This window comes from Helianthus annuus, chromosome 9, assembly GCF_002127325.2.
Source record: "Helianthus annuus cultivar XRQ/B chromosome 9, HanXRQr2.0-SUNRISE, whole genome shotgun sequence".
Lineage (NCBI taxonomy): Eukaryota > Viridiplantae > Streptophyta > Magnoliopsida > Asterales > Asteraceae > Helianthus > Helianthus annuus.
Window position 1 is genome coordinate 106,958,162 of NC_035441.2, and position 15,690 is coordinate 106,973,851.

The 15,690-nt window shown below is 39.4% G+C and overlaps 1 protein-coding gene across 1 annotated transcript; it reads right to left on the bottom strand.

Annotated features, from left to right (window-relative positions):
- Window positions 1–11,696: 11,696 nt before the first annotated feature.
- Window positions 11,697–14,581, bottom strand: LOC110876483. The gene is made up of 5 exons (XM_022124654.1): window positions 14,101–14,581; window positions 13,957–13,959; window positions 13,587–13,823; window positions 13,183–13,400; window positions 11,697–11,705 (listed from the first exon to the last, which is right to left on the bottom strand). The coding sequence occupies exons 1-5, from the start codon at window positions 14,579–14,581 to the stop codon at window positions 11,697–11,699; spliced, it is 948 nt and encodes a 315-aa protein (XP_021980346.1).
- Between the last annotated feature and the right edge of the window lie 1,109 nt (window positions 14,582–15,690).

Genomic DNA, 15,690 nt, shown 5'->3' on the forward strand with positions numbered 1-15,690 from the left:
TGCAACAAAATTTCAACAATTTCAACTACATTTATGGTGAAACGGTAGACAATCAGATTCAGAGATTTGTGAAGCTGGTAACCCAAATGCAAATGGAAGAAATTCATACAACCAATGCATCCACAAACCGACAACTTCTTAATGCATTGCCAAAGAGTTGGGATCATCATGTTGCCATGATCAAGAAAACTAAAGACCTCGCAAGATGCACTCTGTCAGAGATGATCTCTCATATTAAAGCATGTGAATTAGATGATAAGCAAAGAGACACAAACTACAAGAACAGTATGCTAGCTGCTGGTTTCTCCATCGCTCCCTCTTCATCTAACAACAACAACACAGCTTTGTTGTCTCAAGGAGGGTTTCAAATGTTTCGCAACACATCTGCTACTCCAACTTCAGCAAATGCTTACTGCTCTGGATCCTCTAATCAAGTTGTTTCTCCTGCTGCTTCTGCTTCCATTCCAAATTCTGGAAATATCTCTACTGCTGCTTCTGCTTCCGCTGCAAACAACGAAATGATAGCCTTCTTTGCTAAACAATCAAAGGAAAACTTGGATATCGCAGCTTCAGTGATAAACTGTTTGAATGCTTTCGTTGCAGGAAAACTTGATCCTCCAAAGTGGAGTCCCGATGATCTGACACAGGTTCATCCAGATGATGTTGAAGAGATGGACATCACCTGGCAAATGGCAATGGCAGCCTTTCGAGCTCAAAAGTTTGTGAAAAGAACAGGCAAAAACAGGTGGGGAAATGCCTGGAATGGAGCTGCTAAGGTGCCTTTTAACTTACGTTGCTACAACTGTCATGAAGAAGGGCATTATGCTCGAAACTGCCCAAAGCCACTGATAAACAGAGAACAAACCCCTGCTCTGCCTGCAACTCCTAATCGAGAAAGAGCGCTTGTGACCACTACTGGTGTAACAGATGTTGCTGCTACTGGAAGCCCTCAGCCGCAAGGATTGGCGCAAGCACTGGTGGTTCAGCCCAACATCAATTTTGATTGGACTTCAGAAATTGAACGTCTGAACATATCAGCTCCAGAGAATCAAACTGCTGCAACCAACATTGCTTTCATGACTTCAAGTGATCAAAGCCCAAAGCCTGAAGAAGAGACTGCAGCTGATGACTTTGCGTTCATGACTCAAATTCTTTCAGCTCCTGTTAAAGGTCTCACCAAAGAAGAGGTAATTTCCGTTTTCTGTACTCCTGAGTGTAGGGAAAGGGTTGAGGCTTACAGAATACACAACGCTGAGCTCATTCAAGATTATAATGACATAAAAAATAAGAACTTTACTCTGTCTAAAAATGAGAAACTGTATAAAGAAAAAATTGAGGCTCAGCGAAAGGACATCATCAAACTAAAGGATGATGTGAGTGTAAAAACAACCCATTTCCTAGATGCTCAAGAAAAGGTGTGCATTTTAACAAAAGAACTGGAAGATATTAGAAACAGATATCAAATTAATGAACTTAATATCAAGAAGTTTGATTCTTCCAGTAAATTAGTTAAAAATCTTTGTGATCAACAAATCGATTTTAAAGAAAAGAAAGGGCGTGGCTTGGGTTACACTCGGACTCCTCCTCCGTACAATGATAATTATACTTATATACCAATGACCGAGGAGGAGATGATAAATGAGAGTAAAATGACGTATGGTTCGAAAAACCACAAATCGTCTGTTCATGACAGACATGTTGAGCCACAAAAGTCTACTCCATTGAATTTTGTTCACAAAGGCACAATTGATCCTAATGTTTCATCTTCGTGTGCAGATGATAGCTCTGAAGTAAAGTGTGATGATGTTCATGGGAGTGAACCGGTTATTATTTCAAATGTTTCTGAACCCTATTTTGAACCTTATTCTGAACCAACTGAGTCAGACATTGCTTTTAGTCGTTCTTTGTTTGCGTCGTTTTCAGCTTACGTTTCGTCTTGTGAGCCTGTTGTTTTGGGCAAAACTGATAATGTTTGTGTTGATAACTTGAACAATAAGTGTGGTGATGATTGCTTTTCAGCTAATGTGTGTGATACTAATATTTCTAATGTTTCAGCTTGTGAAAATGTTACAGGTGAGGTCCCTCAGGATGCATTCAGTGAAACCACTGAAACGACTTCTAAAGAAAATCAAGAGTGTCCTGATTCTTCTGAAGAATCTGTCCTCAGTGGGTGTCCCTAATGTTGAATCTAGTGGGACCCCATTGGAAGCTGTAGTAAACTGTGAATCTGAAACTGTGTCAGAAAAAGAACCTGAAACTGCGGTAAACAGTGAACCTGAATCAGCGTCACATGATAAATGCTCTGAGGAAATGCATATTGATGAAACATCTTCATGTTCAGAAAATGAACCTGAATCAGTTTCACATGACAAATGCATTGAGAAAAAGCATATTGATGAGACTTCCTCTTGTTCAGGAAGTGAACCTGAACTAGTTTCACATGATAAATGTCTTGATAAAACGCATTTGGATGAAACTCGTACATGTTCAAATTCTGAATCAAAATTAAGTAAAAATGAAAAAGATGCTGATCTAAGTGAGATATCATTAGAAGAAAATTCATCAAAACCACCACAAATCAAATCATCTAAAGCCTCAGAAAAATCACAAGTCAAACATGTTCAGAAAACCAAAACATCAAATCACTCGAAATCAAGCAAACAGAGTAAAAATTTTCAAAATAGGCACCATGTCAAGCGTCAAACATGTTTTAACTGTGGCATTGCTGGTCACATTGCCAGAAATTGTGGTCAACTCCCAAGGGCATCGTACAAGAAAACATCAGGGCAAAATCAGAAGGTTATGTCTAACCGATATCACTGTTCGGAGTCCATGATGTCTGCAAGGACTAAGACAATGAAGAACAACTATCACAAGACCAAACCTTCTGATCAGGATTGGAATGCAGCCAAACGCTATAATCAAAATCAAAATAGACAAACCAATTTTCAGCACCATCGATGTAATGCTTTTGGTAATTACAATTCCAATTGGTCAAGACAGTTTTGGAAACCTAAAGCTAATGGCATGCAATCCAATTCAATGAAATCATATTATAAAGATTTCGCCACTCGAGATGCTTCGAAATTTCTGAATAAAGATAATTTAGTGTGGCAGAGAGTGACCTATATTGATGCACAAGGAAAACCCAGATCCACTATGGGCTGGGTTCCTAAATCTAACTAATCCCGCTAATCGTGCAGGAACAGCTGTGGAGGACTACCGTGCGCCTCTGGTACATGGATAGTGGCTGTTCCAGGCACATGACAGGAGACTTATCCCAACTGGTGAATGTCAAAGAGTTTAATGGTGGATATGTCTCATTTGCGGGAGGAGAGTCAGGCAGAATCACATTAAAAGGAACTGTTCAAAACGGCGTCTTAAGCTTCGAAAATGTTAATTATGTTCCAGAACTGAAACACAATCTGTTGAGCATTTCTCAGATTTGTGATCGAGGGAATTCAGTTCATTTCACAAAGAAGGGGTGTCATGTTCTTAAACCTGGGATTGTTATTCCAGAAGACTGGTTCTTGATGACAGCTGAGAGAAAGGGAAATGCATACGTTATTGATATGAACAAGAAACCGTGTGAAGAGATCACTTGTCTATTTTCAAAGATTTCGGAGCATGATGGTCTGCTGTGGCATCGTCGTCTTGGGCATGTGAACATGAAAAACTTGAACCGTCTAGCTAAAGGTCAACTGGTACGTGATCTTCCAATCAAGGACTTCATGTTGGTAGAGAAATGTGTTGCTTGTGCGAAAGGGAAAGCTCATCGAAAACCCCATAAGACTAAACCAGCACCTTCGACAAAAGCTATACTCGAGCTACTTCACATGGATCTTTTTGGCCCAGTGAATGTGCTAAGTATTGGGAAGAAAGCTTATTGTCTGGTAATCGTCGATGATTACTCTCGCTACACCTGGGTGTACTTTCTCAGTCATAAAAATGAAACTGCTGTATTGGTGAAACAATTCATCACTTTGGCTGAAAATCAAGCGAGTGCTAAGGTGAAGGTCATTCGATCAGACAATGGGACAGAATTCAAGAACATTACTTTGGATACATTCTGCATTGATAAGGGAATTGATCGTCAGTACAGTGCGCCACGAACTCCTCAACAAAATGGAGTTGCTGAAAGAAGGAATCGTACTCTCATCGAGGCTGCGCGAACTATGCTGGCTGATTCGAAGCTTCCTAGCTTCTTTTGGGCTGAGGCTGTTAGCACGGCTTGTTACATCCAGAATCATGCTTTAGTAAACAAACGTCATATGAAAACGCCTTATGAGATTCTGGAGGGACGTAAACCTTCGGTTTCACACTTTCGTATCTTTGGTTGTCCATGTGTATTATTACTCATGGACTCCAACGGAAAGTTTGAAGTCAAAGGGGACGAATGTTTCTTTGTTGGATATGCTAAGGGCTCTGCTTATAGAGTATACAACAAAGTAACTAAAAAGGTCGTCGAGTCGTGCAACATAGAGTGGCTTGAAGAGAATGCTACGGATGCTAGAGTCGGTCCAGATTGGTTATACGATTATTCTGAATTGTTTAAATCATTTAACCCTTTGTCAAGTGATTTCTCAGGTGCAGGTACGTCTATTCCCAAACAACCATTGTCATTTGAAGACACTGAAGACGAAGAACAGATGCAAGAAAGCGTGAGGCATCATACCATTGATCCACCGGGAATGTCGTTTACACAGCATCCTACGCCTCCGCCGACGTTCAATCGATCCCCTGAAGGTGCCCCAACTGGTGGTTCTGCATCAAGCAGTTCTGACAATGTACTGTTTCCTGAACCAATTCCTGAGGATTGCATTGTCACCACTCCTTTAGCTCATAGTACAGCAGCACCTAATGAGGGGGAGTCTAGCAACACCACCACTGAAGAGGAGATTGTGCCTGATTTGGCAATACCTACAAGTGTACAACGCAATCACCCAATAGAGAATGTGATTGGTCCTGTAAATGCTGGAATTTTGACCAGGAGTCAATCGGGAACCATCAATACTTGCTTATATTCTTGCTATCTTTCTCAAATCGAACCTAAAACTGTTGATATAGCTTTGCAGGAACCAGGCTGGGTAGATGCTATGCACGAAGAGCTGAACCAGTTTGAAAAACTTGGAGTATGGAAACTCGTCAAGTTGCCAAAAGGAAAGCGTAAACTTGGAACCAGATGGGTTTTTCGAAACAAGCAGGATTCTGCAGGGGTCATCGTTCGAAACAAAGCAAGGCTGGTGGTTCAGGGATTTAGACAGATAGAAGGTCTAGATTATGATGAAGTATATGCTCCGGTTGCACGACTTGAAGCCATCCGGATCTTCTTAGCTTACGCGTCATACATGGGATTCACTGTTTATCAGATGGATGTCAAGACTGCGTTTCTCTATGGAGATGTGAAGGAAGAAATTTTTGTCGAGCAGCCACCAGGGTTTGTACATCCAGACCATCCAGAGTATGCTTACAAGCTAGACAAGGCGTTGTACGGTTTACACCAAGCTCCTCGGGCTTGGTATGCCACCTTAACAGAACATCTTTTGGCTCATGGGTATACGCGTGGCACCATAGACCAGACTCTGTTTATCAAGAAAGTAGGAAGTGATCAAATCTTAGTTCAAATCTATGTTGATGATATCATTTTCGGATCTACAAGTGAGGATCTTTGCAAGGAGTTCGAGAGAGTTATGAAGAAGAAATTTGAAATGAGTGCTCTCGGGGAAATGACACTGTTTCTGGGTCTACAAGTCAAGCAGAGTTCACAAGGGATTCTTATTCATCAAGGGAAGTATGTGGATGATGTGCTGGCAAAATTCAGGTTCACGGACGCAAAGCCTGCTGAAACACCAATGGCAGAGAGACCGCTATTGACTGAAGATGAAGAAGGAGATTCTGTAGATCAACGTCAATACAGGTCCATGATCGGGTCATTGATGTATCTCACAGCTAGCCGTCCGGATATCATGTTTGCCGTTTGCAATTGTGCACGCTATCAGGCTAATCCTAAAACTTCTCATCTTACTGCTGTTAAAAGGATCTTTCGGTACCTTAAAGGCCGACCTCGGTTTGGCCTGTGGTATCCGAGGGATTCCAATTTTGACTTGTTTGCTTTCTCTGACAGCAACTTTGGAGGTACTGACAGTGACAGGAAATCTACATCTGCGGGATGTCAATTTTTGGGTGATAGGCTCATTTCTTGGCAATGCAAGAAACAACAAACAGTGGCGATATCTACAGCTGAAGCCGAGTATGTTGCTGCTTCTGCTTCTTGCTCTCAAGTGGTGTGGATGCAACATCAATTGCAGGATTATGGTTTGACTTATCTTAACACTACTATTTACTGCGATAATGATGCTGCAATACAAATTGTTCGAAATCCTGTCTTTCACTCCAAAACCAAGCACATTGATATTAAAGTTCATTTTATCCGAGACTGTTTTGACAGAGGTCTTATTACTCTTGAACAAATCGACACAGATGCAAATGCTGCCGATTTGTTCACCAAACCTGTCAGCAGCTCGAAATTCAGAGTGCTTGTGGATTTTCTAAAAATGATCCGTTTTACTGACTAAGCATGTTTTTGTTTTTCGTAGGTAAATTTGTTCATAAAGTTTTCTATTCTTAGGTAGTTTTTTATTTATGCTCAAATTTAGGGGGAGAAATTTTGAAAAATACAAAAACATTAAAAAATTTAAAAAAAAAATTCAAAAACATTAAAAAATCGGAAAATACAAAAAGAGGTGTGGCTGGACTGGGAAATGAAATGAATTTTCACATTATGGTCGAGGGCTGACTCATGTAAGACCAGTATCGAAATAGTTTGACTCTAGTATGATGTGTTGGTAGGCTCTATCCTTAAGACTGGAAACATTAGCTGTTTCTGTTCAGAACTAAATTAGTACATGACCTCAGAAAAGAAAATCACTTGGAATTAGCTCATGTCTATTTGAATGTCTGTATGTTGTCCCGATACACACAATTTTGGTCTGACTCTGAAATCTTTTCTGAAAAAGTCGTGTACCTCCTCTGCTGCATCCTGATATATGCTGACCTGGAGGTGCTAGGCAACGTCAGCTTCTGCTGCATCCAGATACATGCTGACCTAGCTGTACGTTGTCGATCTGTAGATCAATTAACACCCGAAAGAGGCCCTCAAGTGCCCAAAAGAAACCCATGAAACCTATATCAAATTGAGAAACTCATTTGATTTGTATATTACACCATCTCTGCTTAAGATCTATTCTGTTCTCTTCTCAATCTATTCCCAGTTAAGATTTCAGAAATTTGGATTGGACTTGTGAAATATGTGGTAGGGAAACTACTTGCATGATAGAGTGTGCGATTTATATTTTCGGGATTTGATTAGTATTTGTTTGGGTGTTCATTATTAAAATATCAAAACATGATAAAATGAGATACAGGCAGTGATATGGAAAAGGTCTAGGGAGATGAGTTTAAGAGGACAAATATACTGGCAGTTGTCTAGATCATCCAGTAGTAGATCAGTGTTGATAAGTGAAGTCAAGCCCGAAACCTTGTGATTTGATCCCTGTGTATCTATGCAAATTTCCTAATTTATTTTTGTAAATAATATTTTATTATTTAATTTTGTTTTTAGGTTTTTTTTGTTTTGCAAACATTGCTCAAAAGGTTAATGGATAATTCTTAAAAATTAAATCTGAGTTTGAAATGGGTTTAAAGGTATATTTGACAAATCTGTTTGAGCCCAAAATGTTATATCCCAAGCCCATAAGTCATGGGCCCATGATCAACATGGGATATAAAAGGGTTGGTTTCGAGTCATAACCTATGTTCACTCGCAACCAAGTCTCTCATTCTCTCTCAAAATTCCGGTGATTGTTGAAGATTCCAATTTGTCTCCGGTTACGACTCGCAATCTGCTGTTTCTATTCATTGATAATCAAGGTATTATGATGTCATTATTCAAGTTTTGCAGAAAATCATGAATGATTGAAGAAGCTCCGATGAAGATTTGAAGATTCCGATGAAGATTTGAAGTTTCCGATGAAGTTTTGAAGATTTTGACTCGCAATCAAGAACACTAAGATGAAGTTTATGTGTTTGTGACTCAAACAATACAAGGACTCGAAACCATTGGTTGCGAGTCGCAACATCGAGATTGCGACTCATGGTTGCGACTCAAAGTCTGTTAGTTGCGACTCATGATTGCGACTCGAAATCTGTTGATTGCGACTCATGGTTGCGACTCGCAGACAAATGGTTTCGACTCGAGACCTTTCAGTTTCGACTCATGGTCTCGAGTGAACAGTAACAGTGTTTTTTTTTATTTTTATCACTGTTATAACCAAAGTTGGAAACTTATTTGATTTGTGTTGTGTGCAGAAAATGGATTTAAAGTTTATATCTTCTCACAATCAAGTAGGATACTTAGCAGCTCCACCAGAGAAACACAAGCAGCTGTATACGTCATTGATGAAAGGCCTAAATACATGCCGGATTGTTCATGCTCTTCGTGAGAATCCAGTTGTTTATGAAGACCTTATCCGAGATTTTTGGAAGAGTGCTAAAGTCGAAGTCGTTGAAGGAAAGGGAGCTATAGTTGCTGAGATTCAAGAGATGAAAGTTATAGTGACTGAGCAGATGATTAGAGAAGCGTTAAAATTTAATGATCAGGAAATGGATCCTATAGAACTTCCAGCTGGAACAGTGGAAGCAATTCTACCTCGTTTAAGCTATGAAGGAAAGTTTCCACCCCTGATAAAGAAGTTTGTGCACCCCTACTGGCGTCTGTTACTTCACATGTTCCTTGTGTGCATGACAGAAAATAGAAGGGGAATTGATCAGTTGAATACCACTCAGTCTGCTGCGTTGATATGTGTGATTACAAATGAGCCGTTCAATTATTCAAGATATATCTTGGAAGCAATGAAGAGAAATGCAATTGGACTTCGAAAGGATAAGTTTCTCATGTATCCAAGGTTTGTGCAGATGATTTTAAATGAGTGTTATCCAGGATTGAAGAGATCTGGTAGTACGTTGGAATTAAAGCCTATGGGTCCTTCATGTTTTGGTGCTCTTACTACAAAGAAGGGTACAGAAAAGAAGTTTGAAGGACTAATTCCACTGGAGAAGTTTGGTCAATTTGCTGAGACTGAAGATATTGCTGCTGATCCGGTTATAGTTCAACCTGTTCAAGCTAATGTTGGGCCTGCTATTGCTATTGTTGCTGAAGAACATGATGTTCATAAAGGTGCTGAAGATGAGCCTGAGACTGAGTTTGTGACAATTGATTCTGAGGAAGAAGGTATTGAAATTATGTGTGATACTGATGAGGAAGTAGAGCTTCCACCTGAAGCTGGAGTTACTGATGCCGTTACAACTGCTCCACCTGTGATTACTGCTGAGAGTTTGGCTTTGTTATTAAAGTCTGTGACTGAAAAGATGGGAAATCCTCCTTCTGATCTTTCAGTTCCAAATGAAGAGTCCAGTGAAAACCCAAAGGATCCTGATTCTCTACCTGTGAAGCGGAAAAGGAGGGATCCTCGGCTCGGAATGTATGTTGAGAAAAACAAAGATCAACCCTTGATTACTGATGAAGATGATGGTCTTTACGATTTTGATTTTGAGAAGAATATTACTGATGCCACCACCTCTACCGCAGACATCTTTGAGTCTGATGTTGACGCTCAAAGAACTGATATGGATACCACTGATGTTACTGTTGAAGCTCAAGCTGCAAGTGTTGTTACTGAGCCTGTTGGTATTATATCACTTGGTGTTTCTGATTCTGCTGGTCCTTCTAATGTTGTTCATGATATGCCTAGTAGTTCAAGTGGTAAAAGGCCTGAGGAACCAGTGAGAATGCCCTTTGACGATGACTCAAGTGATGAGGATGAGTTTATAAGTATGAGAGAGATGAAGAAGAGGTTGGTTGTTGTTGAGCAAGATTCGATTCACAAAGAAGCCAAGATTATCCAACTTGAAGACATCATAGTGCAGAAGAATCAGCAGATTGAACAACTTCAAGGAGATGTTAGTCTGTTATTTTCGATGGTCTATGATTTACGTGGTAAACTTGAAAAGAAGTTTGGGCAGGAATTTTCTGATCCTACAGACGTTGAGAACAGAAGGAAAGCCTTTGAGAAGGATAATGCTGAGAAGAATGCTGCAATGGAACAATACTTTGAGAGAGTTACTGATCCAGAAGCAGACAAAGCAAAGGCAGAAAGACTTAAAAAGAAAAGAGAGTTGGTGATTTTAAAGAACAAGAATCTGAACCCAGATGATGTTGATGCTCAGGCTACTCATCATCTGATGGATGTTGGTGAAACTCTCTATGATCAAGTTGGGAATCGTTCAGGAGTAGTGAGCTGGGGCTATGACCATGATAGAAAAAGATGGTGGATTAAGAGGAAAGTTGGTCCTGTGGAATGGTATAAACATCCTGGTCAGTTTCAATCATTTACAAAAGTTGATTTGACTGAATTGTCAAATGCTCCTTATGTTGATGATAACCCTGGAGGTCCTGGACATATGTTTTTCGAAAGACTGAAGAGGGAAGTTCTGCATAACTTTCCATCGATGCGCACAGCTGAATCTTTCGTCAAACCAGTTAAAGGAATTAGAGATTCATTTACTAAGAAGCGAATGAAGATAGTGCACTGGCCTGTGACTAACAAAGAGAAGGTGATTCCGTTGGTCAATAAGATTCCTAAAGGTGCTTTGAAGTCTCTACATTTCTGGGCTTATGATGAGCGTCTTGGTCAGGCAGTGTTTGTTTGTGATGGTGATGTCAATTTTCGCTTAGTGGATCAAGTAGATGTGCTCAACATTGCTCTTGAAGATTTAGAAGTGTTGGCTCAAAATCAGATACGAGCTACTGAGAAATATGAAGCAATCGCCAAGGGATGGACTGCAGCTATTGCTTCAGCCATTCATATTCGCAAGAAGGGATTTGGTGGTCTTAAGGATCGGTTGGGTGGTGATCGTGATACTTGAGGCTTCAAGAACCTGCATGCATAAACCTAGGGGGAGATTGTTGGAACCTGAAGGTTTATACATGTAGGTTTGCATAGTATAAGGGTTGTTTATGTGTTTGTTCTTTTGTTTTGGTATATGGGCCGAATTATGTGGTTTGGGTCTAGTCACAACCGGGCATTGTTTTGCCCTAGTCGTTTATGTATTTAAACCAACCTCAACCATTTGGTTGAGGTTGTTGTTGGATAGTGGGTTGCGAGTTCAAGGAAGGATTCTTGTATCAGTCTTCATTAATCGTTGAGTGCAAGATCTTTTGGTTTGTGATTCATATTATTCTATATTACAGTTTATTTATTATTGTTTGGTCTTGAATCATCTTGTGATTGTTTTCCGCACCTTCACAAGACTTTGTTGATATCATTGATAGATCCTGCAAGGGTTTTACAATAAAGGGCGTTACGGTCAACTTTTAAGCATTTAACGGAAATGTGTAAAAGACTCGGACAAACGACGAACCGCTCACAGAGGGTGATACCATCATGTAACCTGGTCCTAAGAGAGTCCTAAGGCATATCTAAATCAAACTTTAACGGGTCAGAACTGAAGTCAATGCAAAAGTCAAACTTTTGCGACTTTCGGCTCCGAACCGGGTCTAAACAGAAAATGGTCGCGTCAAACAAGCTTAGACTAGTTAATATACTTATTATCATGTTTTATGAGTGTTTAAACAGGTTTCATACCATCTACATTACGGATTATGTGCAAACCGCAAAATAGTATTTCTGTTGACTTTTTCTAAGCATGTTTGACTCGTCATTTGAACTAGTTAGAGTGGTGATCAGGGGGAACCCTTTTAGGGGTTTATTACCCACATAAATACCAACTTATAACTACTTTCTATTCGAGACATGACTGAGCCATTGAGGACTAATCTCGAAGTCAAACCGTAATTACGAAGGTTTGATTCTTAGCTACATAACTAAGCAAAAACTAAACCACAAAGGTTTGAACGACTTACAGAAGTCCAATGCAGATAGGAGAAGACTTGAGAGTGTTCTTGAGCTCCAGATGTGATCAATGAAGGCAGAACAAGGTGTGAGGAACTTGTTTGCACTAAGTGGCCTTTTATAGGCAATGTTGATGCATAGGATCATCACAACATGGCCTACAAGGGTTCCTTGATGATCAACAACTGTTCTAAAGTGCTAGGGAGTGATTAGGGGTCGCCCATATCTCTGGAAGATCTCCACATTAATGATTTATCGTTTTAAACAGCCAACAGCCAACTTTCTGTCGCTGGGCGTCGCTTACGGACCGTATGGCTTGGGCCTTGCGGTCCGTAAGCCTGTGGCGGAAACACTTTTACCCCTTCACCCCCTTACGGTCCGTAAGGCATGACTCTTACGGTCCGTAAGAGATCATCAGTGGCAAAAAAAATTTAACCTTTCATGATTTGAATGGTCAACTTGGAGTTAATAATTTTGATGGGTTGCCTTTAACCCATACTTGCCTAGATGTCTACCCCATTATGCAATATGGGTTTGTAAGAAGGATGGGCTCATGGCTAGTTATTTGACTTGCATTATTTTCTTAAGACCCAAATTAATATCTTGGATACTTTTTATTATTATTAATGACCCGATTAAGATTAGGTGCTTATAAATTTGCTTGGGGTCTCGGGATTTATAATACGAAGTCGCTCAGAGGTATAAAATTAACATGTCGACATATTCGCAAATCCTACCGCATATCTTAATTAAATCCGGGTTTATATTATTTTTGTCGTATTTGACACGTGTCATTTATTTATTGGACACAAAAATTCGAGGTGTTACATGTTGACTCTCTGTTACATGCCTTGCAAGACCATAGGTACTTGGAGCTTGCACGGGAGGCGAGATCGTTGTGGGCACATGGACTGTTGAGTTCCATGTTAAACATTTACTTATGAGAACATGATACTTATGTTGGGTTTTTACATTAATGCTTCCGCTACACTATTGATTATGTTTGGTTTTGAAAACACCTTTCGTATTGATGAATGACATTTATTACTTACACTTATGTTCAATATGATTGGTGGCTTGATCCTGGTCATGTCACGCCTCCAAGCGGTGGTACTCCGCGTGTGGATTTTGGGGGTGTGACAGATATTATTTCCCATTCCTTGAGCCGATTTTTTTCGTCGGAAATTCGGATTTTCTCATTCGCCAATCGGACCTTCTCGCCTAACTTTTCTTCCGATGCACGACTTTTTTCTTCGACGGCCCGCTCCTTCGCCTTCGTCTTTTGGGCCGAGACGTCGTTGTACATTTTTAAGTGTTCCATAAACTCAACCATGTTCGGGTCCACCTTTTCCTTTTCTTTCCCCTTGGCCCGCTCCTTCTTTGATTTGTCTCGGCCCGGTGGACGCTCCGGTTCATGTACATTGTACTCCTCTTCGTCAAAGTCGGCGTCATCATTTAAGTTTATGTGACACCTCGCGTCCGATCCACCGGCGCTAAAACTACCCGTTTCCGATGTTTTTTGGCGTTTCGCCATCGCCACCTCGTTGGGAATAGGCCTCCATTTTGGTTCGTCTTTTACAACCATCCACGCGCGAACGTGAGCAAAGTTGGTATTACCATTCTTTTCCTTATACTTGTCCAACGCTTTTTTGAACACATCGTCGTTGTTCCACCCGCTACGACGGTCACTTGTATATAATTTATTATATTCCTCGCAAAACCTATTGATGGACGAGTTCATTTTCCGCCAATTTGAGGAGACCGAGTCGACATCTCGATACGGGCCTTGGTCCATAAAGACGAGAAACTTCGTCAATACGTTGGACCAAAACCCCTCACCCGATTGGTTATTACCTATAATAAACAAAAAAAATTAAAATGTTAACATAATAATAAACAAATAAATTAAACTTTAAAACTAATAAACTAAAAAACCTACTTTTAACAAAAAAAAAATTAAAACTTTAAAACTAATAAACTAAAAAACCAACTGTTAACAAAAAAAAAAATAAAACTTTAAAAAAAACAAACTGTTTAGGCTTGGCTAAGAAAAAAAAATTTAAACTTTAAAAAATTTAAACTTTAAAAAATGTAAACTTTAAAAAATTTAAACTTTAAAAAAAATACGAACCTTTTGTCGGGTTGTCAGAAATGCCAATGAAAGCCTTGGCTAAGGCTTCTTCTTCGATTGGTGTCCACTTAGTCGCCTTCGGTTTCGACGGTTGATCACCCACCACTTGCTTGCCTTTGTTTCGTTTTCCTTTCCCTTTAGGCGGTTGGGTTTCGGGAACAATCTCCACATCGTCTTCGGGTTCGGATTCGGTTGGGATCGGTTGAGGTTGAACGGGTGGTGTGGGGATCGGTTGAGGTTGAACGGGTGGGAAGTTCGAAGTACCCCGCATCATCATTTGTTGAAGGGCTTGATTTTGGGAGATTTGAGCGAATTGGTTTGGTGAGTGTTGGAATGAAGCAAACGCATTCGAAGAATATTGCGAGAATTGGTTCGGTTCTAGCGTCGGATAATATCCCGGAACCGAGAAAACATTAGGTTGGGTCGGATTGTTGGGATTATTCGGGTTGTTCGGATTGTTCGGGTTGTTGAAGGGATCCATGAAAGAGTGTAAAAAGGTTTATAGTGGAAGAAGGTTTATAAAATAGTGGAAAAAGGTTTATAAAAATTATGTGAGAGAGAGATGAAATTTTGGGGTTAATTTTGTGATTGAAAGTGAAAATGGAAGGTAAATATATATATTTTTAAATTATGACCGTTTGTTTTTATTCAAAAATTGGATTTTTTTTTTATTAACGGTCACATTCATAAATGTTGGGCCCACTTTTTAGACCGTCTCAAACGGCGACAAAGCGACGGAGAAGCCGCGACGTGGGGGGGGGGGGGGGGGCGGCACGGTGTTGACACCGGCGCCGGTCCAAGACGGATGGGGGACGGACCCCATACCGTGTTTTTGGTGGTGATGTAGTGGGTTTAGTTTTAGCTTATTGGACACTTGTCACTCTATAAATCCTTCTTACACTTCTTACAATTAGAAGCCTTTGTAGAATAACTTAACCCGTGTTGTATATACAAAATAATTTACGATAAAACCTTATATTTAAAATGCATGAAACGTATATTCAAATTTATATCGAACATTACGTGTTACAACCTAGGAGAGAAAACCGAATAACATATCAAACGAATATAAAAAAATCATCATTATCTTCAGTGTGATGTATAGCAACACCCTTAAAAGATATTTTTATAATTGATTACTAATAAACTATTTATTTAGTTTTGAATACGATAATGAGTTTACTATGAATTTCTAAGCAGAATAATTAGTTAGTTTGTAAATACATCTTAAATAAAAGAAGTTCTATGAAACAAAACAATTCAACGAACTACTTGCAGTTCCATCTAAAAAATAACTAAATAAATAAACTATTTATCATCATGTTTCTTTAAGGAAAAGAAACGAAACCACATAAATATCCAATAAAAAAATATTGGATTGGTTGTAAAAATATAAATCCTTAAAGAAAAAAATAAATACTTGATTAATTTAGTAGAAATATAAATAAAAGTTTAATATACTGGTTAAAAAAAAGACAAACAACTAACAAACAAGAAACACTATTTTGGTAAATGTTTTTTTATGTAATACCAATTTAGTAAATAGTTTTTTGGGTAAATTACTTTTTGAGTCTATGTGTTTTATAAGTT

Excerpts from the sequence above, each read along its gene's own strand:
- LOC110876483 (XM_022124654.1), bottom strand. The coding sequence starts at position 14,581 with ATGGATCCCTTCAACAACCCGAACAATCCGAACAACCCGAATAATCCC. Across the intron at positions 13,401-13,586 it reads CAAGTATAAGGAAAAGAATG|AGGAGTACAATGTACATGAA; the intron begins GTAATACCAACT and ends ACTTTGACGAAG.